This window comes from Megalopta genalis, unplaced genomic scaffold (genome assembly GCF_051020955.1).
Source record: "Megalopta genalis isolate 19385.01 unplaced genomic scaffold, iyMegGena1_principal scaffold0050, whole genome shotgun sequence".
Classification (NCBI taxonomy): Eukaryota; Metazoa; Arthropoda; class Insecta; order Hymenoptera; family Halictidae; genus Megalopta; species Megalopta genalis.
The window spans coordinates 886,944-913,139 of record NW_027476119.1 but is presented as its reverse complement, the minus strand read 5'-3'; the positions used below and the strand labels follow the sequence as shown (position 1 = coordinate 913,139).

The following is a 26,196-nucleotide window of genomic DNA, read 5'->3' as shown; positions in this document are numbered from 1 at the left end:
ATCAAATTTTCTGCACCGATATAAAGAGTTCGAATCGTAGAGGATTAGGTTTTATGCACTTTTGCAATCTTTTTTTCGGTCGATTTTTCGTAATTGAAGTAAGCTGAAGTGCCTGTTTTATTGGATTAACGGAGCAGTCACAGATAAAGAAGGAAATTAAATACAGAATAAAACCGCGAGATTAGATTAAGACACACCCCTTTTATGCCTTGAAAGTCGAAGACAGGTTTTAACGTGATTAGGAAGGCAGCATCGTGTCGAGATAACGCTTGTGCAACTTTCAGACCGTTTGACGGTTTATTTGTTCAAATAAATGCATAAAATTTATACTAAATATACTAATAAATAACACTGAACGAAGATGCTCCTCACCTTTTTCCCGATCCTGCGATCCATCCTCTGCGACGTAGAACCATCTTACGAAACGTTTCTAGGGTGTTTAATTTTTCACCAACTATAATCGATCAACTCGGATCTATCGAGTTGCTCGGTCGAGCGCGCTGAGATACATAATTGCTAGTTTAAGCGTAAAGCACGGCAATTATATTAATTGTCCTCGGGAATTACGCGAGCAGAACAATGGCGGAGATCTTTGGTAGCGAGTTTCCTACACAATCATTAGACAATGCTATGTCTCGCTTCGAGAAATTGATTTTCCGCCGATGTTTCTTCGCTTTTCCGCATAATTTTCAGTTTATCAATGAAAAGCAACTCCTCGACGTTGTTATTACACTGGCGGCTTGCGATCGTCGAATCGCGACGGCGCATTTTGTATGATTTAGCAGAAAAACAGCACACGGTCACGCGAGATATCGTTCGATAACTCTGCAAGGTTCCCCGATCGTAACTTGCGCCGTTCGCCGCGCCATTTTGTTGCCAATCTACGAATTCGAATAAATAAGGATCGGTGATTCGAACGGCTTAACGCGACCGCAACATGCTAATCCTTTGCAATGTTGTTTGACTTCTATGGCACTTTCCTCGCAATCATACAAAAATGTCTGCGACTTTGTAAACGATTTTCCACTTAAATGAGGCAATAACGAAGCAAGTTAACAACAGTTGCAATTAGTTGCTAAGTTTCCTCCGTTAACCAGTCAGGCGCTGCAATCTTTTTGAAAACTGTGTACGTCACTGTAATTATACTGTACACGTTTGATTTTCTTCATACCTTGTTCAAATACACTTTTACGTAATATGTAATTCAATAAAGGATATCAAAGGATACATATCATTTTTAACCGGTTAACTGTTTTTGACGAATATACACGTCACGAAGGAATGGCAATATTTTGTGTTAGGACGAGTATACTCGTCAAGAACAGCTAATTGGTTGAATAAGATTTCGTTCGACCAAACTTTTAATCGATTCAGTGTGCCTAAACACAGTTTAACCTTTGGACCGTGTCATTCTGACACAGTGTAATTTTAATCGATTAAATAAAATAAATTGCTGTTGCACCAACAACTGCTGAAAGACTAATAATTCTACGAAAATATCTTCAAAAATATGTTTCGATCAATTTCGTATGGTTGTGAAAATGGTCCGTCGCCCGAGGATTAACAATTATCAAGATTTAAAAGAAACATGCATTTCTTTAGGTTACACGAATTTTTTGCTACATGAAGCGAGGAGTTAGAAAATCTCACGACTTATAAGATGACCTAATCCATGCGTTCATTAGTTAATTAACTCCGAAGTGGATCCACAGTGGAATTCGCTAAGCGCTCAGAGCACCGTGGTTTATGATCGTAGCAGCTAGAATCAAGTCGCGGTACCGACTCCGCGGGCCTGAATGATTCTTGCCGCTACTCGGCGAGTGGCTGACTGCGATCGCGGCAAGAATCATCCAGGCAGCGGTGAAACACCGACAAAGTTAGTCGCGCATGGCTAAGTTAAGGACGAAGGTTGGAATGGATGGGAAAAAAAGCACGGGCATAAAAGAAAACGCTCCGAGGGCAGAACGGTCCGTGAATTCCTGGCCAGTGACGCAATCGCGCAGGCATTTCCGACTGGTTGCACTTCGGCAGCCACTCGGATGAGAATACCTACATAATCGCGCACATAATACGGCTACGTGGTCTTCGCGAGCTTTTCATACCCCCTCTCCTCCTCTCTGCGGCTCTCGTCTTTCTCCATTTCGAATCATGGCCGACGCATATTTCTTCGTCTTCTAAACACGCAATATTAACTTTTTGGTTCGAGGTTGAGGATTGAGAAACATGCTGGGGCGATAAAATGCGGCCAACGTCCGGTGCCGGTGAAAATAATTACCGGACTGTAGATTCTCGTATTAAGAGCTTAGCCGAATAAAATGGTTAAAATTACTCATAGTGCTTTTCCAATCGTACACGACTATCTTCAATGACTATTACATTGTTCGACGGCTGACCAAGAGAAACCCCTTTGTGCAAAATTACAACCCTGCAGCTTGTCCGTCAGAGTAGTTACAGGGTGGACCAGGGTGAACTTGAAAAAATGTGGCATTTAAATCTTATGTCGCATATTAGAGACTTTTTGTTACAAGTTGTGGTCGCAAACGTGAAAATTTCTGTAAAACAGAAATAGTCTCTTTTTTATATTAATTCCTTCTAAAGTAACATTATTTGAAATATTATTTCAAATAACGTCATTTTATTTTATAGTTATTTAAAATAATTATAAAGTTACATTTAATGTTTGGGGTTGGTTTACATCTTTCTGCTTTAAACAAATTTTTTGCGAAGATTGCGTTAATTAAAAACTTTTGCATTGCATTAAACAAATTGTTGTGAAGATTTCATAAAATAATACCTTGTTCATTATTATATATTTTCAGCATTATTTCTTTCGACCAATATTTGAGATAAAGAAATGAAATAATTTATTATTTGAAATCGCTGTTATTTCAAATCAGTCGATATTATCCTTATTTTCAAAGAACGGTCTGTAATAAATGATTTCAAATAGTTATCTTTTGGGTACGTCGTTCGCCCGTTATTATGCGACCAAGATTCAAAGACCGGCAACAACCCATCCAGCTTCCGCTTCTTAAAATACAAGGAGCAGCATCAATCGGGTCACTTAGATGACGCTTTCGAATGCATTAGCCTATAATGAATTACTTGATACTGTGACTGGCAGTAGACGGCGAGGGGTCCTTTGTGGCCAGTCTTTGGTTCACGAGAACCGCAGACCTCGGGCCCCTGGGAATAATAGTTTCACGAAATTGGATACGTTGATCCCAGGTCGGAGCGGTCCCCGAAAGGGTCCGCAGGGTTCCATGACCCCACGAACGCCGAAGTCCCTTCTTATAAAGGGCCCGACCGCGCGTCATTCTGAATAGATGAAGCACTTTATCACGCCATCAGAAGAAGACGCGGAGAAGGGCCGGAGGATCTTTGAATTATAAGCACCGGTTTAAGCATCCTGAACGTTGATTCTTCAGGAACACCTTGAAGAATGCAGGCCGTGAATAAAGGAGACGTCCCTCGATACCCGGAAATCAATCTCGGGTTGACGCGGCGGGCGGATCTCCAAAGCGAACCGATCGTGTGTTCTTCAGAAATATTTTCTTTCCCGAGCTGGCACCGCGCTCGTCGGAACTGTCGCGCGAGGAATGTTAAATATGTCCCAGGTGGAAGGTGGAATGAAAATATTTGCCCAGATGAATGGGCCTCCGGTCCTCCCAGACGATCAACGTCGATCCATCTTGTTATTAAGAAGACCGCTCGATCATCGACAAACGAATCGACGCAGGTGAATACATTCGCCGCGATGTTTGGACGTCAGCGAAACTGATCCGCGACCACGAGGAACAAAAGGCAGCTGCGCGTTCTGCTCGGGGATTCCCCGTAGAGGCAGCTCGCGTTCGATAAGGTAGATAAACTATTATCTGCGTGCGAACGGTGCTAATTAAGTCCCGCTCAATGCGACCTTTTAATAAAAGCACGAGCGTCTATCGTGCCTTGGAAACATGTTTATTCCATCAAATTCCTGTTCGCACGGATCGTCAATAAATTGCTCGTTGTTGTTGTTGGAGCAATTATATACCGTCGTTTCAATTTAGGGGAATTTTTAGTCTCTTGGTAACAAGCAGTCTGTATTGAATATGTGCATACGATATAACGTCAACTGCTGCACAGAAGAGATTAAATGTCGGAATGACGGAATGTCTGGCTGATAAAACGCAGTTGAGTTAGTTCCGATCGGTAACAAAGATTATTCATACGTTAAAGCGATCTGTTTTACTGGCTCGTGAAATTTTTTGAAAGATCGATTAAGCTTCTAGTATTATTATTGAACTGATAAACGAGTGTGCATTCTGTCTGTGAGTTGAACAAAGAAGACTTTAGAATGTTCGCGAATTAGAGAGAATTTTACTTTCAATCGAAATCATAATGTACACCAAAAATTTAAATTTCTCTCATCTGTATAGATCTAAAAGATCGTAATACGACAATTTTCACAAAAATAATTGCTGTATTTCGGTCATGATACGACTCCAAGTAAATGCTACTGAAATATGTACTAATCTCATTCTAGGTAAACCTTGTAAACATTGTATTTTATTCTCAAGCAATAGAAACATGCAAAAATTAAACTTTTACTATAAAATTTTCATAACAAAGTATAATACTTTTATACCATAAAATACTCAGAGTAAAGTATAATACTTTGACTATAAAATATTCGCAGAGTATTATAGTTTCACGATAAAATATTCATAGTAAAGTATAATAGTAAAATATAATAATTTTACTATAAATTTACGGTATAAAATAACCCCAGCATACCAGTTAATTAAATTGCCAAGCAATGTTTCTACTTTAAGTAACAGACCAAAGAATCAATAATCCTTAAATCATGTACAATTTCATTTCCGACAACCCTAAATTCCACGCTGAAGTTCCCAAGAATTACGAAATCGTAGTTTCGAGTGTCGCAATCAATTCCGGGGAAAATCCCGGGCCGATCGACCGCAGGGCAGCTACGAGGAAAAGTAGAATCCCACGAAAGCGTAAACCTGAAGAGGTCCACGATGGTTCGAGGCATTCTCGAGGGGAAAGTGTTAACGCGTTGACGTCATTCGTACACGAGATATCTTTCCGTGGAATCGACCTCCTTTCGAGGTCGACTACACCGGATTACCAGCTAGCCGTACGGAATAAAAAGAAAAGGCAAGAAGAAGAAGAAGAAGAAAGAATATATATATATATGTATCTTGCGTCTACAACGCTCTCGAAGTTCGTATTTTAGTCCGCATTAGCGCAGCCAATCGCAATAATTCCTTGCCGCGAGAGACTGAATCTCCATTGTGAAATTGTTTTTGCGCAGCGTGTTAAAGGCGGTTTCGCAACACAGTTCTACGCGACTCTTTCGACTTGCAAACCAGCAGGAAAGTTACGCGTCGCTTTTATAGTCCGATCCTGCGGATTTTTCCTTGCATCCATTACAGTCATTACAGTCATTACAGTTCTTCGGCAAGAGATATTTTTTTTCTCGTCGATTGTTTCACTGCGGACGGTTTACAAAAAGATCACCGTCGTCAGCGTTTGCCCAGAAAATTTTGCAAACGTTCCGGCGAGCGGACTGAATAAATATTGATCTGAAAACGATAATTGAACGGGCCGACACAAATTTATTAGCGGTAAACTTTCACTCCTCCAAATGTACCGCCGTATTAGCGACTTCTAGTTCAGATTCGGCTCGAGACAACAGCTAACTATATTTCATCCATTACACAGCTGTTATGCTACCACGCTTTCGTAACGCTTCATGGTTTATGCTCCGCATGGTTAATAGGACAAGAAATTTATTTGAAACAGGACGCGTTTTTAGTTAACTGAAGTTTTTATGGAACATTAAGCGGCTTTGGGTTAAGGAAATATTAAGAATCTAGATCTACAATCTGACTGAATCGTTCTCAAGATTCTATTTATGTATTAGATTAGATTAGATATTATGATTAGATTAATTAACTTTTACAGACTCTTTATTATGAACGAATTTTTAAAACGACTGCAACTTTTCTCTTTTCAATATTTCACTATTTCACTAATACGTACTCCGAGATCTCGTAATCAATATTATTAATGAGATATCAGTGCGAGTGAGAAACGACTCCGGCACAAGTAATCGTAGGATTAATAAAATTTTATTGCGTAGCGTGTGAAAAAGAAAAGGAAAAGCTATAGAATCATTTTAAGCAATTAGCTTTTGCAATCTCTTTGAAAAGTGTGCAAGTTACTGTAATTATACTGTATATGTGATTTTCTAATGTACACTTTTATAAAATATATAATTTGATAAAGAATATCAAAGGATATATCCTTCTGAACCAATTAGCTGTTTTTAACGAGTATATGAGCTCGTCATGAAGAAGTGGCAATATTTTGTGTTATAACGAGTACATTTGTCAAAAAATAGCAAACCGGTTAAAAGTTTGTTTCTAATAGTTCGGACAGATCTCTGCTTCACATATCGTTAGTTAATAAATTTCTTAATACTCTATTTGGCCTTAAAATTGTCCTATTTTGGTCTCGAGTCACCGGTAAATTCGAAGAGAGGGTTAATCAGTGTCTTCCTGTATTTTACTAGAAAATTTTAAGGCTTAATGCAACGGCAATCATTTCAGGAACAAAGCCACCGAGATAACGTAGCTGATAGACTGAGGAACGATAGTATGACTAAAATGGTTAAGAATGTATCGTCTGCGAGCTGATATAGAAATAAATGTTGATAACGGAGACGCTAAACGTGGGAACCCGGATCTGATTTTCCACATCGCGAGAGGACATAGTCGCAGTTCCGGGTACGAGACCATGAAGAAAACCATCAATTGCTACCTATGACGGTGAGACCAGTGCACGCAAACCGCGTCCATTTTCCTGGTACCGGTGTCTCGCGAGGGCAGCACATAATCGACGTATTTACAAGGCGTCGCGAATAATAATGCCGGGCGATCTCGCGTGTCGCGACGGCAACCTGCGCGCACGCGACACGTGCGTGGATTTTCATTCATAAATCGCTGGTAAAACTACGCTTGATGATTCATCCGGCTCGTAAGAGAGAAAGAGCAAGCCCACGGGCAGCCGTGTGAGCGCGCGCGCATGTGAGCGGACAAGCCACATTGCGCTCGGAACAGGTAAGTAAAGTTTCGCGAGAAATAAGAACCGTAGCAGGTTTTATGCAAATCGAATTGGGTGTTGGTTTCTATCGGTGACCGCATCGACGACGGAAATTTTTTCCCGATACCGGAAGCGGATAATTTGACGCAGCTTTCGGAGCGATCGTCGTTGGCGACGATCGTACTAACCGGTATCTGGTGATTCATGCGAAGAATGTGTCCGCTCTGCTGCATCGGGTTTTGAAAAAACCGGGTGATTTCACGAGGCTTCGAGATCACTCGCAGACGAGATGTATCGTTTTCGGAACTCTTCTCCGAATGATTTACGAGATTTGTAATCTTAGATACACATCTTATATGCCAAGGATTATTTATAATTTTATTTATCAATTATTTTACACATATTTTTTAAGATTTGTATAGACCTTAATGAAATAGCGTATGTGAACATTTAAATTGTTAGAAATTAAATAGTCAAATAACTATATTTACACTGTTTGTTAAATGATTCCGAGGATGTCGATGTCCAGATGCATTCAAACCATTATTACCATCTTTTGAAAATATTCCGTTTAATATAATACTCTGACATTCAAAACTAGACTGCGGATCTTTATGGAAAATAAAAATTGTCTACCTACATTTCAGAACATAGGAACCAAGCACAATAAACTGTTTTTAATTATGCTAGTTTTTGTCACCCACTGTCTATTTATAACCCTCTTCTAAGTATATAAATAAAGGTTGCAAAATTCAAACATTCAAATAATCTAGCAATAACATTAGCTAAAATCGGTATACTAAAAATTTTATGTAAAAGATCTCAAGCTACTGTTGTACGGCTAAGAAACTGAGAAATGGTATAATATTGTTTTGAAATGTTCAATTCGGGTCGAAACAGACCCGACCACCGTCGTTCGAGAGTGTTAAACATCTACTAATAGAAGAAGCGCCACAGTGGCATTCTCTTACGAGACAATGCGAGAAAGAAAACCATCGTCATCTTGCGAGGCTAAGAGGCAGGATGACACCTCTTGCCTTATGACCCGTTCATATTGCTCCCGCTAAACTTAACCCTGCCTTCGTTTAACTAAACCCTCTAATTGGTGGGTTAACGAGCGTTAACTCCTGGCTTCCTGTCAGATTTAACTGTTTTCCTTCGGTGTCAGACGCGCAAAGTATTCTTAAATTTCGTGGGTGAATGTTTTCCTCGGTCTTCGGAGTTCAACGACTCGAAAGAGCACGTCGCTCAAAACAATTGGGAAATTAGTCTTCGGACGATTCGAAGGGCAAATATTGTAAATTAGAAAAATACCGTGTAACCGAAGGTTCGAGTGCTAAATATCCGTGCTTCATTGTATTGCTCAACAGTTTGTTGATATCTTAAACAATTCGTAACAAGACATGTTTATAAAAAAGAGACTTGCAAGACAAACTGTTGTATTCATTTCAAAATTAAAATAAATAGATTTGCGTGCATATAATGAAAATGACCAAAAATTTGAATTTCTTCAAATTCTACTATATTTTTGAGATTTAGAAAATTTTGGATGTAAATGCCACGGTCTAACAGATTGTTTGAGTAGATAATGTTCGGGTAATTTCGAGCGGTACTGAAAGCAGGGATTTACCTAAATTCGACTTTAATTTGAGGCCATTGCCATTAACCCAGGACACGGGACAAGCTACGCTAACGACTGTCCAATGCCAGCATGGATCGCCGAAATACAAGGACCACCTTCAGAAGCACATAAAATGTAAGAGCCTATAATAAACGCGGCCTTTCAAAACCCTTGAGGATTCCCAGAAAGGAAATGGCGATTGCAATGCCATTGCGCGATGACAAGAAAATGGCATCCGACTCGAAACTCGCTATCATAAAAATAATATGTCTCGGTTATTGGACGGTTGTAAGCCTGACTTGAATAGTTAATTTTTCCACACGACAATTTGACCCAATGAGCGCACGGAGACCAAAAAGGCAGGTTAAAAGACAGGTAAGAGAACCCACGATCTAATATGATAAGAGTACTTCTTAGAAGCATCCAGCAAAGAAGTCATCGTTGGCTCGATTACTATACTACTCCATTATACCTTATCGTCACCTTATCTTCACATTGCCTGTATCCAGGCAAACGTTCGAGCTGCCATAATTACGCAGTGGAAATCCCAAACAATGATAATCGTAAACATACCCTTCATTTCCAAGTAAGTAAATGTCATTCGTTAATTGCATGCAAAAAACGGTTCGGAAAAAGCGGCTCGTTGCACGATCAATCGAACGAGACTTTCAAATTAAGTATTTACGTATCAATTCTAACTGTAACGTTCGTAGTACACCCACGCGACATTCAACCGCGTTCACGGCTAGCTTTCCTTTGAATAATATCGATCGACCTTCGACCGTGACACCTGAACGATCGCACGATGGACGATTCGTTTGTGTTGACTCGACCAGGCATCGACACGCCGCGAAACTTTACGATCAATTACGCAATTTCTGGCTAAATAAAATGTCGTTGAAACAGTGCCCCTTACCATAGCTTTTTCTTCTTTCGTCAGCTGCCACGGGTCGGGCAGGTTAGACGTCGGTGTGTACATGGAGAACATCGTGTAACTGTGATCTTCGACAATGTCGTAAAAGCCTTCGTTAGGTACACGTTGCGACATCTGTAAGCGGGATACGCTTTCAAAACTTCACTGGAAAAAGTGGCTGATGTTTCGCGCAAACGGTTCGATCGACGGGTCGGTTTGAACGCGGGTCGCAAGCACTCGCGTCGGAAACACGGTGTCACCTTCTGTTTGCCCGAGTGTCACCTGTGCACTAACGTATAAAATCGAATTTAACAGAAACGAAACGAAAGTACGAAAAGAAGAGAACTCGGTCTTCCGTGGACAACACTCTGTCACGTACGAGACTACGGCTGTACAACGTGATCGACTACTGTCGCGCGTGCTTACGTATCCCTACTGAGCCCGCCAATGTGACTGGGAAACTATATAGAAAGACGGCCGCTCGACCCCCCACCAATCAGAGCCGAGCGACCGCCACCTGACGTCATCGCCATCTTGATTGCTGATTCGCGCGATAGCGCGCGGCCAATCAACGTGTCGTACCGAGACGTCCACTTCCACGGAATCGAGGAACCCACCGCGAAGAACCAGATCCCCTTTTCCAGGTAAATTACGCGCGGTCGTTAACTTGCATAATTTTGCTAATGAATGTGTAATAGATCAAGTTGTCTTCTAATTGTTCAGACCGTTCGTAAATGGGAAATCAGCGCGACGGGATGGCTGTAACGTCTCAAGTTTTAACTCGGTAACGACTAATGTATCATTAGTGACATTTTTGACTTTACAGGAAGCCATGTTGGAACCCCCTCCGTCGACAAATGGTAGTCAAGTATTTAATTAGCGGCGTTTTGCGCATCCTGTTGGAGCAAATGATTAGACAGCTGATCTTTATGCAAAGTGAGAATTATCTTCGTTAATTTCTAAGCTCCACTTGCTTGAATGACTCAATTATTAACTGTTTTAAGTTTAATACTAATCTATACATGCATTAACATTTGACCTGTAAAATTAATACAAACGTGCGGTTTCTTCGATGTGTTATTCAAACGAGTGGATTTCTTGTTATTTACTTGCAAAATAAGATTCTAGGGCCGGTAATTTCTGAATCGACTAAATGTATCTGTTATTTGTAATTTGGAGGGCTTTCTACCATTTCGATAGATAAAAATATCAACGGCTATAACTTTTCGTCTCCCATTCCAAAATAGGGGAAACGAACCGCGCTCAAAATAAACACGACCTTGACAGTCTCGCGAGTAGATAGTCTTCTGAATGTTAGACAGCGACGAAAGACAAAGACTATTGTTATAAAGAGTCTCCGGTGAACTCAGTGTACGCAGCGCTGGAAATATGTCAAGGAATTACTCAGGGGAGAATTGGCCCGACAGAAGCCCACGGCTTGTCTGTTTTATCTTATCTTACAATTAGATATCAATATGGGAAAGTCACTGTTATGACAAAATGTCACGAAATTCTTCGATTTAGGCCACCGTGCGATATCGTATTAACGTGTATGCTACTTCCGCCCACTATCTCGTATTCTAAACATGGAAAATCCTTTATGTTCCTCTTATAGGACCAATATTGTACACATGGTAAAGAATTACTAAAACATAAACTATACATCAAATCGTAAGCCACGATAGCGAAACGAACGGCGATGACGACCGTGTTAATTTGGCGTGTAACTTGTTTCAGATGCCCGGTGAAACGCACACAGAAATGGAAGAAAGAATTTATCGCGACAGTGAGAGTGGCTGTTGTCGTTGCGGAAAATCATCTGTCGCAGAGGATCCGCGCAGAAACTGTCTATTTCGGTGCGGGAAACTCCCTCGTGTGCGGCCAGCTCTTTGTTCTTGTTTCGATATGACCGTGCACGTGCAGCGATTTCCGGCAGTCCGGAGCAACGTACGTGTGAACGCACTTTGCACAATAATAAAAAACAAAACAGCTTACACGATCGTTATTGTCTGGCCACGAAGGTGGGCACGAAAAGTTGACCAGTGAGAAGTACAAACGCGCGGAGCTCGCTCTCACGAGCCTCGTAACCGTTTCCAAATTACCGAACGTATTCTTGGAGTTAGCAAACAACGCTCGAAATGATCGAGCACGGGTGTGCCAGGCCGTCGATTTTTCAGCATAGTTACACAGCACTTTTACAACTCCTCTAATCGCATACATCGAATTATTCGTCTCTCGTTCCGGCACTGGGCGAATCCATTATCAATATTGCTGCAGGTATACCATAACTACTAGGAGGGAAACAATGATTTACGAGCTTTCCTCTACTGGAAAATTGTTGCACAAAGGAACGAGACGTGGAAGAAACCTTTCGCAGGGCAAAGTGTGATAAAATATAATCAGCTTTCTCAAGCTCCTGAAAAGTAGAAGAGCCCTGACAGATTTACGACCTTGTTTTGGTGGAAAGTCTCGTGACGAGAGAGAGAGAGAGAGAGAGAGAGAGAGAGAGAGAGAGAGAGAGAGAGAGAACGAAATATCAACAGAGAGTGATTCACGTAACCTACACGAGCCCATAGTAAAGCCCTATATCTCCACTTAACTACACTCTGGGCTTAGGTGTATGGCGGAACAGTTTTTTTATTTGCTTTCTTGGGACGTAAACTAGAGGATAATTCCACTGGAATTCCTCCTAATTATCTCGGGTAGAAACGCTAAGTCTAGTGGATTACTTTTTAATTACTCTGCGAAGGCTGCGGTACGAGAACTGATAGAGTCACTGGGACAATACTCCATAGCGGTCTGGTGAATGCAGGTTTCATGGCCAATGTCTAAATTTGTAATTTCAATTATTTACACTTGAATATGTCGGATCACCTGCCAAAAACTCCAACGTATTTATTTAAAAAAAATATAAAATAGTAGAACATCGGATTGCAATGAAATTGGATAAAAGATTGTATCGATACAGATTTTATGGAATAAAAACTGTTGATTTAGGAAATACCATAATTATCTGCAGTTTTGTTGTGTTTCCTAAGAGTTAATAGAAAGGATTGATACACATTCTTTTTCTGTCGTTTCTAGAAGGACATTTAACTCTTTGAGGACGAATGCCAAAAGTTGTAATCATATTGTTTCATTATGTACATATACAGTGGCCCACAAAAGTGTTCGTACACCTTTTAAAACGCAATAACTATATTAAAACTGAACTAAATGACTCGAATTTTTGTTAGATGATAGGGGGGCTAGTCTACTAGACGATAGCTGAAATGATTTTTTTTTTAAGTTTTGCTATTACTTGGAATGACAAAAAAATAAAAATCTCTCGTTTTTTAACTTTTTTTTCTGAGCCTATAATGAAAATTTAAAAAGTGTCTTTCGTAGATCTCGGTAAAAGATATTATATTATATTACACTATTGTATTTTTTTTTTTATTTTCAACTTACTAAATTTATTCGCAGAGAAAATATATCTGTATTCTGTTTCTGTTTATGACAATTGAGTTAGACAAACTTTACTTCGTATAAAAATCCGCTGTCTGATTATCAGACGCAACTCCGTAGATACCGAAGTACTGTTTATGCTTGGACCTTTGATCAGCCGAGAGCCTAACGCCAAGATGGATTCCAAAGAAAACCACTGAAAAGAACAAGCAAGAGGGAAACAGATAATGCAGCGTTGGTCACGTAGCGAGGAAAAGTCGTGGAACCTGCAAGGGGGCACAAAGGGGCAGGAAATCGAAGATCGTTGCGACAGGAAAGGATCGTCGAGCTTTGTTCCCCGTCGAGGACAAAGAGGCGTCGATTTAACGGGTGTCCGAAAGCGTTAGCCGGGTCAATCGAATGTTTCTGGGTAAACCAAAAGGCCCCGCGGATTGCGTCGCGGGTCTCGCGTCATGAATATCAATGTCTACCAAAAATCGTACAAGAAAGAAAGGCGGAAGCCTTGATCGGTCCTTGTGCGGACAAACTTCGGTAAACCGCAGGAACGCGATGTACTTTGAATATTCAAGATACACGTAGAATCGGCGAAGAACAAACGATAAGATGGGTCGGTGTGAATCAGTCGGTTAGCTTTTTATGCGGCGGAGGATCGGCGTACTTTTACTCTCACCGCAGATAGAACACGATCACAATACCGGGAATAAAGGCTACACAATAGCTTGGAAGAGGGGCGGGAGGAGGGAGGGGGGGGGGGGCGAGATTATACCTTCGTGACATTGCTGCTGATTGGGGGTTTACGATTCTCATGGTGTACTTACAGTAGCACGGGAACGTTTTTACGTCTTTTAGCCGCGGAGGTTTTGTCGGGAAAAATTGAAAAGATGGAGAAAATAATCTTTTGAATGCGAGGGTGCGCTTTTATCGCTCGACGCGTCTTCGAACAAAGACACCCGGCTACAAAAGGTAAAAATCTTCTCCGGGCCGTCCCGCATACAAAGCAGGGTTAATTGGCTCTGCGGTAGGCGCCGCTCATCCGACAGATAAAATATAAATGTTGTAACTCGTCCGATGCACCGTAAAGTTAGTTTCTGTATACGCAATGCTGACAGCAATACAGTCACAGATGTTCGAACAACGAGCAAAAAAAGAGAAGGAAAATACGCGCAGTCGTCGCATCTGGAACGTCTGGTCTTTCCAAATATTTCTTTAGGTGGTAAGAACACTTTTTATGTTTTGAGGAATTTGTCATGGATGTTGCGATCGTTTCACGAATTGCATACCTCAGAACTCTGCCCTTTTTCTGCTGCACGTATACTCGATTACCCGCTTTTATACGGATCTTTGTAGAGTACGTTAAAAAAATATATCCATTTCAAAATAATATACAATAATTAACATAAATATTTAGCTATGGATATTTTCTTTATACGATTACAGGTGTGTAACAAAGTATCCGAAAAAAAACATTAGATTTTTACGTAACTAGTTTGGAATGAAGTTTAATCTGTAATGTATTTTCCATTTTGTTCGATGACCTTTTGCCATCTCTCTGACAACTTGAAAATTCCACGCTCGTAGAAAGTCTGATCCTTTCCGGCCAAAAACTGAGTTAAGTGAGATTTTACAGCGTCATCATCATTCAAAGTTTTAGCACGAAGAGAGTTGTCCAGGGGTCGAAATAAGTGGTAATCCGATGGCGCCAGATCAGGGCTTTATGGTGGGTGTAGCATCAATTCCCAACCAATATCCATCAATGTTTGCCGAGTGGACAAAGACGTGTGCGGCCTAGCATTGTCCTGGTGGAAAATGATACCTTCACGATTGACCAATTCTGGTCGCTTTTCCTCGACCGCTGCATTCAATTTGTCCAGTTGCTAACATTCACGGATAATAAAAAATAACATAATAATAATAATAATAATAATAATAATAATAATAACTTTATAATATAACATTTATGGATATCATAAAAATGGGAGTGAGAGACATCTATGACTGAAATCGGCAATTACTTAGTTGCCAACCCAATATGTACTTATATTTCTCGGCCAAAAATGATTCCTTGTCGCTGTTACAATATTTCACGGATAATACTATATGCATATTCGTGTACAGAGAACTATACGAATTAAGACACTGATGTATTAATTACGCGTGTATACGTGTATCCTCAATAGACGTTCAAAATCGTGATCTCTAGCAGATAACATCATAAACCGAGGACCGGAGGGACTTTGTCGCGAAGAAAGATCCTCCTCCGTCTTCCTGTGCCCAATATTCAAATATGGCCACCGCCCACCTTCGCGATCCAAGAACAAAGACCGGCAGACTACTTTCTCAGAACTGTTTTCGCGCTAATATTTTCACGATCGCCAAGCTGCGGTTCTCCGTGTTCCGTGACTGCCGGTCTTTGTCCTTAATATTTGCATTTTATCGGTCGATTTCTTCGTTTGAACCCTACCGCTAATGGCGATGGAGATAATTAGGTGACAACAGCTGGCTCGGCCGGTTATCTGCCATAACATTTAATGCTGCGCAGTACATACATACTACGATCTATGGTTCCGCGCGGGACAGAGACACGTGTGCTTGCTTTCGTATCGTATCGCCTATGTGTGCGCTTGATGTGTATACGTGTATATGCCGGTGGTGAGGAACGTTCACACGTGGTTTGTCCGTGTGTGCGTCGATGTATTCGCGCGTGTTTTAAATGACCGCGCTGTCACGAGGCGACCGTGTACGGGTTCTTTATAAAACAGCTGTTGGGGACAGCAGAAGCCATGGCAGTCGAATCGCTAGATCAATACCATCGCCTACCACTGAATTTCTCTGTGGGCGCAAGGGGAGACTAGTCGATGGGGGTGCCGGTTAAACCCTCCCATGGCACGCTACCTACTGTGTCTAAGAATTTTATCTCACCGTTACACCGTGCTGAACATTATTTCTATATTTCACATTGTTCCAATCGAAAAATCAACGGAGGACCTTCTTGACATAAATATAACCCAGTGTGCTTTATATACTCTGGATCTTGCTTTATTTTGCTTGCTTTATTTCTGGGTCTTTGCTTTGTCGCAATTATTTTTTGTTAAATTGGAAATTTTTCAAAGATGAAATAATTTTCGAATATTTTAGTCAATTTAATTCTAGACTGACCAAAGTGTCGACACACATTCGTTGGAGAAGAGAAATGTGGAAATAGAAAATAAAAATTACCGAGTCTAATAAAATTCGACGAGACTGATGGTTTATCATAATGAATCATTTTTACTTATAACCTTCATTTATAGTTTCCTCCTATTCATTCACCTTTTCGTAAAACATACATCTTTTATCAATGCAAACATTTCTGACTCATTTTTATCGATGGAAAAATGGTAGTTAACGTAGTCGATCGTTTTTATAATAACACTCGGCGACATTGTATATTCTAAATCACAAGAACCTGCGGATGTTACTTATCCCATTATCAAAATTTATTCGAGAAATGATTCTCCTCTCGGTTTCATGTTAATAGAATAAAGGTATTACTACAATTGCATCGTAATAATCCTTTGTAGTCGCCAGCGATCATTGATCTCTGGTGATCAGTGAATGGACGTGAAACATGTAAGACCGCGTTTCATTGGTCAACTCCATAGTAACTCGGAAGTTTATTGGCGATACTTACGCACATAGTGTGCGCCTTAAATGGAGGCCTAGCTAACTGGCAGGAGAATGAAAGCTGTTTATCTAAGTATACAACATTCGTGGACGTACATAACAAATACTAATACATTCATTTGTATTTTATACACACTGATTATTATCAGAGAATCTTATACTATTAATTTCAATGCTCTAAAGTTTCTAACATATTATTACATTGACGTTCTATTACAGCCCTCCAAGATATAATGTAGGTCAACAGAAGAAGCTCAAGAATTATTTGATTGTGGCAAAGTAGGAAGCTGCGATCTAAATCGTGATCTTAATTTATTCCGTACCGTAGCTCGATATATTTTTATCGGAATCGTGAACAGACGCTCCGAATAATAAATATTGGAAATCATGTTTTCACGACGAACAGTTTATAGCGATGACGCGATGCGTTTATAAATTTAGATCTGGGCGCGTGTACCATTCGCGAATGACGGAACGATAGCAGTCCGGACTCGGTTGTCAACAGCGCTCGCGTTGATTGCAAATAATCGTTGAGCAAAGATGCTCCAAGAATTCTGGATTAAATCAAATCCGGCCTGTCGCCCCCGTGCAAACGAAAGAAAAAGTGGTCGCATGTTTCCCATCTTCCCGGCGACCAGATTTCTTCGTATAAACAGGGCGTTTACCGTTGGCATGGTTGGTTGCTAACTCTCCGTCGAATTCCAATGAATTATAAAGTTAGCTTCGAGTCTTCCCGGGATAGGTACATCGACATTCGTTTCACGATAACTCGTAATCCCCTCATCAACGACATTACCTATTCGAATAACGCTTAATCATTCAAGGAAACCTGATTACGTAACAGGCCTGTGCGCCGCGCGAGCTATTTTTTTTTTTTATTCGTGACCGCATATACCGCTGCACGAATATTTTTGTGAAATTCACTTGCGCGACCAGTCACGTGAACGTTGTTTATCCGACCTGTGCGTGTATACTATGTGTACACACGATGTGCATACGCAGATGCATATGTATTATATATGTACGCGTCATCATTGCATAAGCATCCATATTTGAGGCATTACGAGCCTATCATTTCATTACGAGCGTTTTCTACGGAAAATATAGGGTGCAGCTCGGCGGGTACTTACGTTGCTGTGCAGTATGGACGAGTTCGCGATGCTGGAGAGAAAATCATGGCTGACGCGGGAGCTCTGTGACGTGCCGCTGTCGCTGGACACGCTCGAGCTGTCGTAAAGCACGTCGGACACGTCCAGCTTCATGTTTACGTACTTCCACGGACTATGTATGTGCCGGGATTTGGATCTCTGGCTTCTGTTCTCTCGCGCGAAAGGAAAACTCGACCGTCCGTTTCTCTCGTTACGTTTTATAACCTCTGTTTCAAAGGGTGTACCGGTGCGACGGTCGTGAAAACGGCCGGCGATGCGCTGGTTTCACCGGGAACACGAAAGCAGCACACACGGATCGCAGGTTCCTTTGCCCGAAACTGTGTGAAACTGCGCCCGATGACTCATACCTTGGGGGAATACCTCGAGGTTCGCGCACGTTCGGTCCTCGGCTCAACGATCTGCTCCGACTCTCTCTGTGCTTGTCGGAGACTCGACGAACGCGTATGACGTCACTAGCTATTCCCAGCCGACCAATCACGACTCTCGCCGCACCACGCTCGCGATGCTCGTGCCAGGGACGACGCGTGCTACGTTATCAATGGGCGCTGCCTCGAGGGGCGCTGTCACATACCGCGGTTCTTATCACCTGAACCCCAAACATGTGGCGAAATACGCAGATAAAATCTGGGATATTTAATTAAATAAAAGATAAACGTGTACGAAAATACGACGGATGGGTTATATCGCCTTGAGGCAGCTCGGATTACCTGATTCAGAACAGACGTTTCTTCCATCCAATTTTGATTAATAATGGTCACTCGAGAAAAAAAGATATAATATTAACCAGGTGTTTCACTGTGAAAATGTTTACACCTCAAACGCTCGCCATTACCGTTTTACCATATATGTACGTACATACCAGAGGATCATAAACCTCTTAGTTATCGACTACATATATTAAAATTATAAAGGCAATTAGACTGTACATGGAACCGTAATGTTTCTAATCGTCCAAGCATAATGTGCATCGTCAGATTCTGGAAGATCCACCGTTAAGAACTTGTTAGTCCATAATGGTGCTCATTATCTTGGTAATGTTCACGCGCGCCCACGTGCGTCCCAAGAGTCCTCCTTTCAATGTGCACGCCCCAAATGCTGAGGCCTACTCTCAATCGGGCGTTTCTTGCAGAGGGTCAGTGACGACGATTATTGTGCGCGACTCGACGCGGCGATTGGCTCTCCGCTACGAAGTCGCTCGACTGTCTCGCTTTTTTACTGCCGATATTTACGTACAACCGTTTTCATTGCGTAACCATGGGCAGTGTCATTGAAGCGGAACTAGCCGGCCGACTGCGCCGGGCGCCAGAATCCGCGGGAACCAGCGTGCACTCTTGCGGTGCCGTTTCCGAAGGGAAGGGCGCAGTGGCGTCGCTCGGCGACGAAAATTTCGAACGAGCGTTCCGTTTCCAAGAATCGTCGGTGAGTCATGCGGCAGGTCGTGTAGGCGGTGAACGGGGTAGCCGGAACATATCGGACAAGACGCGTGACTCACCAATCTGATATGTCGGATATTCGCGCCTTAACCTGCTCCCTCCGGATGGCTAGACGTTCCTCGACCTGCGCCGTTTCCGCTGCTTTTCAGCGTACAGGTGCCCGTGTAACCGTACCGGCCAAGATACAAGGGGAGGCTGAGTTACCGGTCACGCTGTACCTGCTCATTACTCTACCTGATTAAACCTGATCTCGAGTACGTGACATTCCGATGACCGAGACCCGGATTGCGAGCGTTTTCGACGGGAGATAGCAATCTTGTGGCTTCACCGCGATGAGATAATGTTCGAAAAGCTGGAAAAAATTGTAGGAATTATTTTTCAGCCAGAAGTCTTTAACCCGGCTGCTCAAGGACCCCCAGTAAGAAGTGATATTTGAGCCGTTCATTTTGAAAGTGGCATAAGTCACTTTTTCAAAAAAATCGAGTTAATGGTAGGTAACATTAATTACAATTGTGAACGGTATCTTTTCATTTAAAAAAAAAGAAAAAGGAAAAGGTGACTTATGCCACTTTCAAAATAAACGGCTCATTTATTGATAATAGTACATATGCGAATATCTATTATAAAATAATATATGAATATTTATTTTATGTCTCTTTATTAAAATTGATATAATATAAAGCTATATATATAAATAAGTATTATACCTTAGTCGAACAAATATTTGCTCTTTTACCGGATTGTTTTCGAAGCATGAATTACAAATATTTTTCTTGTAACATTTGTCACAAAAGGACTTCGTTTGTATGCCCTTATTTCTGAGGGAAACGGTATTTACATGTCGATTTCGTTGATAAAGCACAAGAAAAGCGGCGGAACTACAATTAAGGAATTACGAGATGGAGATAACACTTCCACTGGACCCCTACGTGTGTAGTACTGCCGGGTTAATCTGTTCGTGGTATTTTTGAATAAACGGCTAGCTGGGTTTCATCGATTTAAGGAGAAAGAGAATGACGAAACGTTGGAAGACATTGTGCCAACTCGGAGGCAATAAGAAAGAATAGTATATGGTCTGAATTCTTCGAATTTCACGGCGAATTTCGCCGCTGGTCCTACTCTCTAAACTGAATTGTCGAGACTCGGTGGACAGAATGCGAAGAAGTTTTTAACGATCGGTACCAAGATTGGTATCGCATGGTTCTTCTGCCGTCCTCTGCGATTACACGTGGAATCACAGCAATTAGGATAGAGTCCGATGTTAATTTTCTTCTTCGAACGTTATTTTTAGCTGGATCTAGCCGACGAGCACGCCATTATGCCGCAAAAGATCGGTCTCATTACGGGCATGAGGCGCAAGGGGCTGACATTCACCTGCTTAGAGCCTCGCACCATGATGAAATTCGAATAGACGGCCGGTCGTCGTCCTTGAGCTAACTTCTGCCTATAGCCAAGGCTGTAGAGCGCTCGGCTTAGCGGCCACATCTGAACGTTACCCGATTGGAAAAAATTACGACGCCATGGAATGTCATTGCCGTTCCGTAAATCGGTGCCGCGATGTTGGCTCGTACGGGTTCGAGGAATACACGCCGGCCGTTGTTTCGCTTGTTTCGTCTGAACTCGATCCTCGGGGGAAATGTAGGTCAAGCCTTGTTCGCCGTGATTTTCGAGGCTATCGAATCGCACGCGCCTCGATCTTCCTAGGAAAAAACGGCGAGTGCGGCGCATCCGTCGCGCGAGAGGCATTAAAGCCGCGTACTTACGGCTCCGCGACAAGCATATATCGTCATGTACGCATTTAGACATTGAAAATGCTTTCCTGATGCAACCACGGCGCCGTAGTTTCCTTCGTTATCTTACCAGCATGTAACGTGGATAAAAAGGACAGTTGTTTCAGCAATTACAATAACAATTGCCGATGCGTAAGAGGAAGAGCGGGACATGATACACCGACAGCGTCTACCTATTACGATTACCTTTTTCCATTAGACTTTTGTGTTACTATGTTTAACGCATATGGACTTTTCTATATCTTTCTTTAATTATCTCTGTACCTATTATTTACATAACATTAACAAATAGTTATACAATACATACAGCGTTATGTGGCTTTCGCTTATATTATATTATATTATATTATATTATATATAGTAATCACGCGTATGGTATTATATCTAAAATTAATTTAATAAATAGGATTTTAGTTGACAGAGGGACTAGTCTATTAGACAATGATCAGGATACTTTTTTTGAAAATTTTCCTATTACTTGGAATGACAGAATAAATAAAAATCCCATGTTTTTCTTAACTTTTTTACCTGTGCCTATAACGAAAATGCGTTTCGTCGCAGAGTCTAGCTGCAAGTGTTGAGAAAGATTTAAAAAACTACAGATTCTCGCGATCTTTAATTGTTTACAGGTTATATCAAGGTCAATCGATTTCGACGATATTTCCGGTACGCGTATAAGTTACCAGGATCTACAAAACGTATTTTTTAAACTTTTATTTAAGTTCAAATAAAAAAGTTTAAAACACATGAGACTTTTATGTTCTTTGTCCAAGTAATAGCAAAATTTAAAAAAAAATTATTATAGTCATTGATTAGTAGACGAAAAAAATCAAAAAAATTCAAGTCATTTGGAGCAATTTTAAAAAAGTTATCTTATTATTATGTCGTTGAAACAGCTATTAAAAGATTAATACGTAAATCGACCCTGGTTTTATGATTTTTAAAGAGTTATTCGATTTCTTCTCGAACCAAGTTTGAACTAAAGTTTGACTAATTCTCAAAATTTATCTGTTTTATTAAAATAAATAATTAAAATAAATAAATATTAAAATAAATATCGAATAAATAAATATTGAAATAAATATTATTAAAATAAAAATTAATTATAATAAATATCGCTTAGGACGCAAAAAAGTTCAACTATCATCCACTGTGATAAATTTTAATTTTCTTTTCTTCTTAGTTTCATGAATCGATTTACATAGATTTTGTGGAAACTTTTGGAGTCGATTTTTGCATCTCACGTCATCTCAAAAAATTCAAATTGTTCGGTTCAATTCTAGAAAAGTACATCTGTACATCGACCGTGCGTCTTTGAAAATTAATTTGGATTAATTGGTAAAATTCGGAAACCGGTTTCGAAAGACACCGGAATCCAAAAACCAGTTTCTCAAACGTTTTCGTGCACACCCAAAGGCGTACGTTCGCGAACCGACTCGAGCGACGATAAGCTATCAATCGGCCGGAATCTCGTTTCGGAGGTACGGCACCGTAATTTATCGGTGTTTTGCAACGCCGTACGCCGAAACTGGAAATCACAGTTGTCGTCGGTACGGAGTCTTGCGGTTTCGGACTCGTACGCTGTCGATACGCCTATGCGTCCTTCCGTCGTCGGCTGCGAACGCGAGATAACGTCGCGTGGCCGCTGACATCGCGGAGTTTTCTGAGACAAAGAAGGAAAGACTCCGCCGCGAAATGTCGCGGAACGATTTGCGAACAATACCGAGTGAAAACGGAATCGATCATGGACTCTGCTCTCTCCTTTTTGCTCGCGCTGCTCGCCCCTGTCTTTATCTGTCCAGTCGACGCAGCTGCGACGGGCAAGAGCAAGTTTAACGACGCAGCCCGTGTAACTAGCGCGAAATGAGTCAACACCCGCTCCCGTTAAACTCTTGCAAAACGCACGTGCGTTTCGGTCCGCCGCGGCGTGTAGTTTCGCGAACGCGGGAGATAAAACGTGCTCGGCCGAGAGGACAGATGTCGTACGGCCGCGGACACACGTTGCTCGCTGGATTCGATGCCGATCGCCGTGGAAAGAGCACGATCGTATGCAGCATTCGTGCCACATACGCGTACACAATGTCAATCGATATGATTTTCATACCAATAATCGGACCGATTCGGACAGCGACGGAACTAAATAACTGAGCCGATAGAGCTGCCTGTTTCTCGAAGCAGTAGCGGTCACGACATTCACAAAGGACGATTGGATAATCTCCGGAGCGGTTCAGCTGAACAGGAAATAGATGCTGAGTCTGTTCTACTCCGCGGAGTTTAGTAGGTATTCGTCTCGTTTCGTAGCAGCCAAGGTTACCGGCTCGGAAGAAGGCGATGCAACACCTGATGGAAAAACGGAACAAAGGCATTGTTGCCGTCTGAGAAAATGATTTCTTTGGAAGCGTCGACGGGAATGTAAACCGCCGAGGTCGTTACGATTGCATTAATTCCGTGGAAAGTGTGCACGCTCGACCGAGAAGCGGCGCGAGCATCGTAAATACCAATAGAGATATTTTATCTTTTATTAGCCGCCGACGTTAATTATCGAACAAAACGCTGATCGTTTGTACGAAACAATTTGCACGGTCACGGACAATGGTTTCCTCGAGCGAAGAACGGTCCTGTGCACGTCTGTTGGCGTCGTAGACCGTGTGCTGCGTGGGCGCGAACGGTCGGCCGCCATCACGAGATTATAAACTTTAAGGTGGCACCTCGAAATTTCGTTAATCTCTGTTGGTATTCGTACGCGACTATTATGGGAACAATGCGCTTGTCTCTACGCGATCTCTGGCCCAACGAAATTATTGTATGTAAAGTAGGAGTCGCCAGCAGAGCTATTCTCATATCCAGGGCGCCATGTTTACGCCGAAAACCTTCCGCCAAGGTAAACGACTGAGCCCCGTTGACAATTATGCAGCGTATATTACAATGACACACGCATATGTGCGTTCTTTTGTAACGGATAGGCGCTAGGATTTCAATTATCGCGTCGCTTGCCAAACGTTCGTATCCGCGTATTAATCATAAAACATTTTTTTCTACGGTTAATTGACGATGCAAAAGTCAGCGTCCGTGTGTCACGTTTCGACGCAAGAAACCGTCGACTGTTGTACTAATCGCATAAAAAGGGGCCAGGTCGTGTTATATGTTATGATTATCGTCGCAATTAGTCATCGTGTCACTATCAGCAATGAGTAAGATTTAAACGCGCAGGAAATGTTCCGGTAGACCGTAGCCTTCGTGTGCGCGCAGTCCTACGAGATACCGACGCTTAAATACCACGCGATAAGGAACAGTTTATCACGCGTAGCATTGTGATCTCTAGTTTTTAAAATCCGGATCGTGTGTTAAACGGGTCGGCTTAAAAACGCCCCGACACCCCGTTGGCCCCTCTCGCTTCGATCCCCATGCTCTCTCGTCTAATCGATAATACGATTCAATTTTTATCCGATTCTTGTAAACAATATCCCTCTGTACGCAAGAAGAGCAAAGAGTCTGACCTTCCAATCTTCTTGAATCATTCAATTACACGCATTCGATGAAAATAAGTCCGTGTTCTTCGTCTCATTATAATGTCCGTCGAGAGCTTGTTATTATAGATAAATATGTGCTGGCACAATTTGTACCTCGTAAAACCAGATACCTCGTATCAATGAAGCAACGAAGGTATCACAGTGTTGTAAGAACATGGAGATACGGCCATGAGGTGATCTAGAAATTATATCGAATAAATTATTGAGTTAAAAGGACGAACGTAGAAATAAAAACATCATCTGTAGATCTCAATTATACAATACGTTAACCTCTCGCCGCACTTTGTCGGGTCTGATTCATGATGGAGATTTCTAGTAATAACCTGTTCAGTATGAATATTATTCCGTTCTTTTATGTCGGAATAAAATTCTATTCTCTGCCCATAGATACTTGAGCATTGAAATAAAAATGTAGACACATTATAAATTCATTAAAACTGAAAAACTTCTATTTACGCCAAGGGATTAATTGAATGCAATGTATCTTGTTTATGAACTATCCAGGCTGTTAAAAAACGATTTCTTCAAAATAGTAAATGCAATTTAAAAAGTTTCAGAGTATTTAGAAATAACGAAAGATAATAGAGAAGAAAGAAGAATTTTCTATTTGACTTCTGCCTGTTGGAATTTACGAAAACATTTTTTATTTTGCATAAAGATCTACAGTTTATTCTCTAACTTCTACCACTTCTTTGCCACTATAAATTTTCCATAGAATTTAAATACGCTGTTAAATGAATAGATTAAAAGAAAATGTCACTTGTAATTAATTGTAATAGAAGAAAAAGAACTTAATATTTCAAGAAGACAACGCTTCTATCCATACCGCTTGTACCACAATAAAGAGTGTTTCGTAGACTTTTGCATAGATTTATTACTTTGGTCAGCATTCTGAACCCTGAATTAAACCATGGGAGAGTTTAGTTAAAGCTGTTTATGATTTGCAGAAGTCACCAATTAAAAACATTGTAAAACTTAAAAAAGAACGAAAAATCCACTTAGTATGACATTTCAAACGAGACTTCAAATAAATTAACAGACGGCTTGATAAACATAATAAAAAACATTATCCATCACTCCATTAAATATTAAACGAACAAGTATGAAAATTAATATAGAGTTTCTATTTTTTTTTCTCACAGATGAAAACACAGACAATTTGCTCACGTCAGACGTCTAAATAAGCGATTTCACCGTTTTGCCAAAAAAGAAGATACAACAAATCAATTTTTGTTTTATTGTTGTACGAATAATTAAAAAATGTAGTCGAGTCTATAATCATTCGGATCGCTGAATATTTAACCTGCAAACAGAGAGTTGATTTTACTTAAAATATGACAAAAGAAGGTGATATGACAGATCCCGTCTATAACGACCGAAGCCCCTTCAAACTCGCCGTGGCAATGTGTTCGGCGGGGACGCGTCAGGTGGCAGCACTGTGTCGTTGCGTGCGGCCCCGATGTTCCGCGATGTTCGTCAACAATCGATGACAGTCTGGGCCGGGAGTACTGGTGCGTCCG

General features: G+C 41.2%; 1 protein-coding gene and 1 long non-coding RNA gene across 4 annotated transcripts in view; one reads left to right on the top strand and one right to left on the bottom strand.

Moving 5' to 3' along the window:
• Positions 1–18,318, bottom strand: part of kay (transcription factor kayak) — a 59,094-nt gene extending 40,776 nt beyond the window's left edge. The window contains exon 1 of one of the 2 annotated variants that reach the window (XM_033481383.2): positions 17,885–18,318. In XM_033481383.2, coding sequence (XP_033337274.1) covers positions 17,885–18,016 — 132 coding nt within the window. In that variant the 5' untranslated portion in view covers positions 18,017–18,318. Of the gene's footprint in view, positions 1–9,647; positions 10,058–17,884 lie in introns of those variants that run through there. The other variant, XM_033481384.2, reaches the window with a different exon arrangement.
• Positions 10,157–12,653, top strand: LOC117226741 (uncharacterized). 2 transcript variants are annotated; one of them, XR_004491877.2, is made up of 3 exons: positions 10,157–10,288; positions 10,471–10,580; positions 11,382–12,653. It is a non-coding gene; the product is annotated as an uncharacterized LOC117226741 (long non-coding RNA). The 2 variants fall into 2 exon arrangements; XR_013035519.1 differs by lacking the exon at positions 10,157–10,288 and adding an exon at positions 10,295–10,405.
• Positions 18,319–26,196: the final 7,878 nt, after the last annotated feature.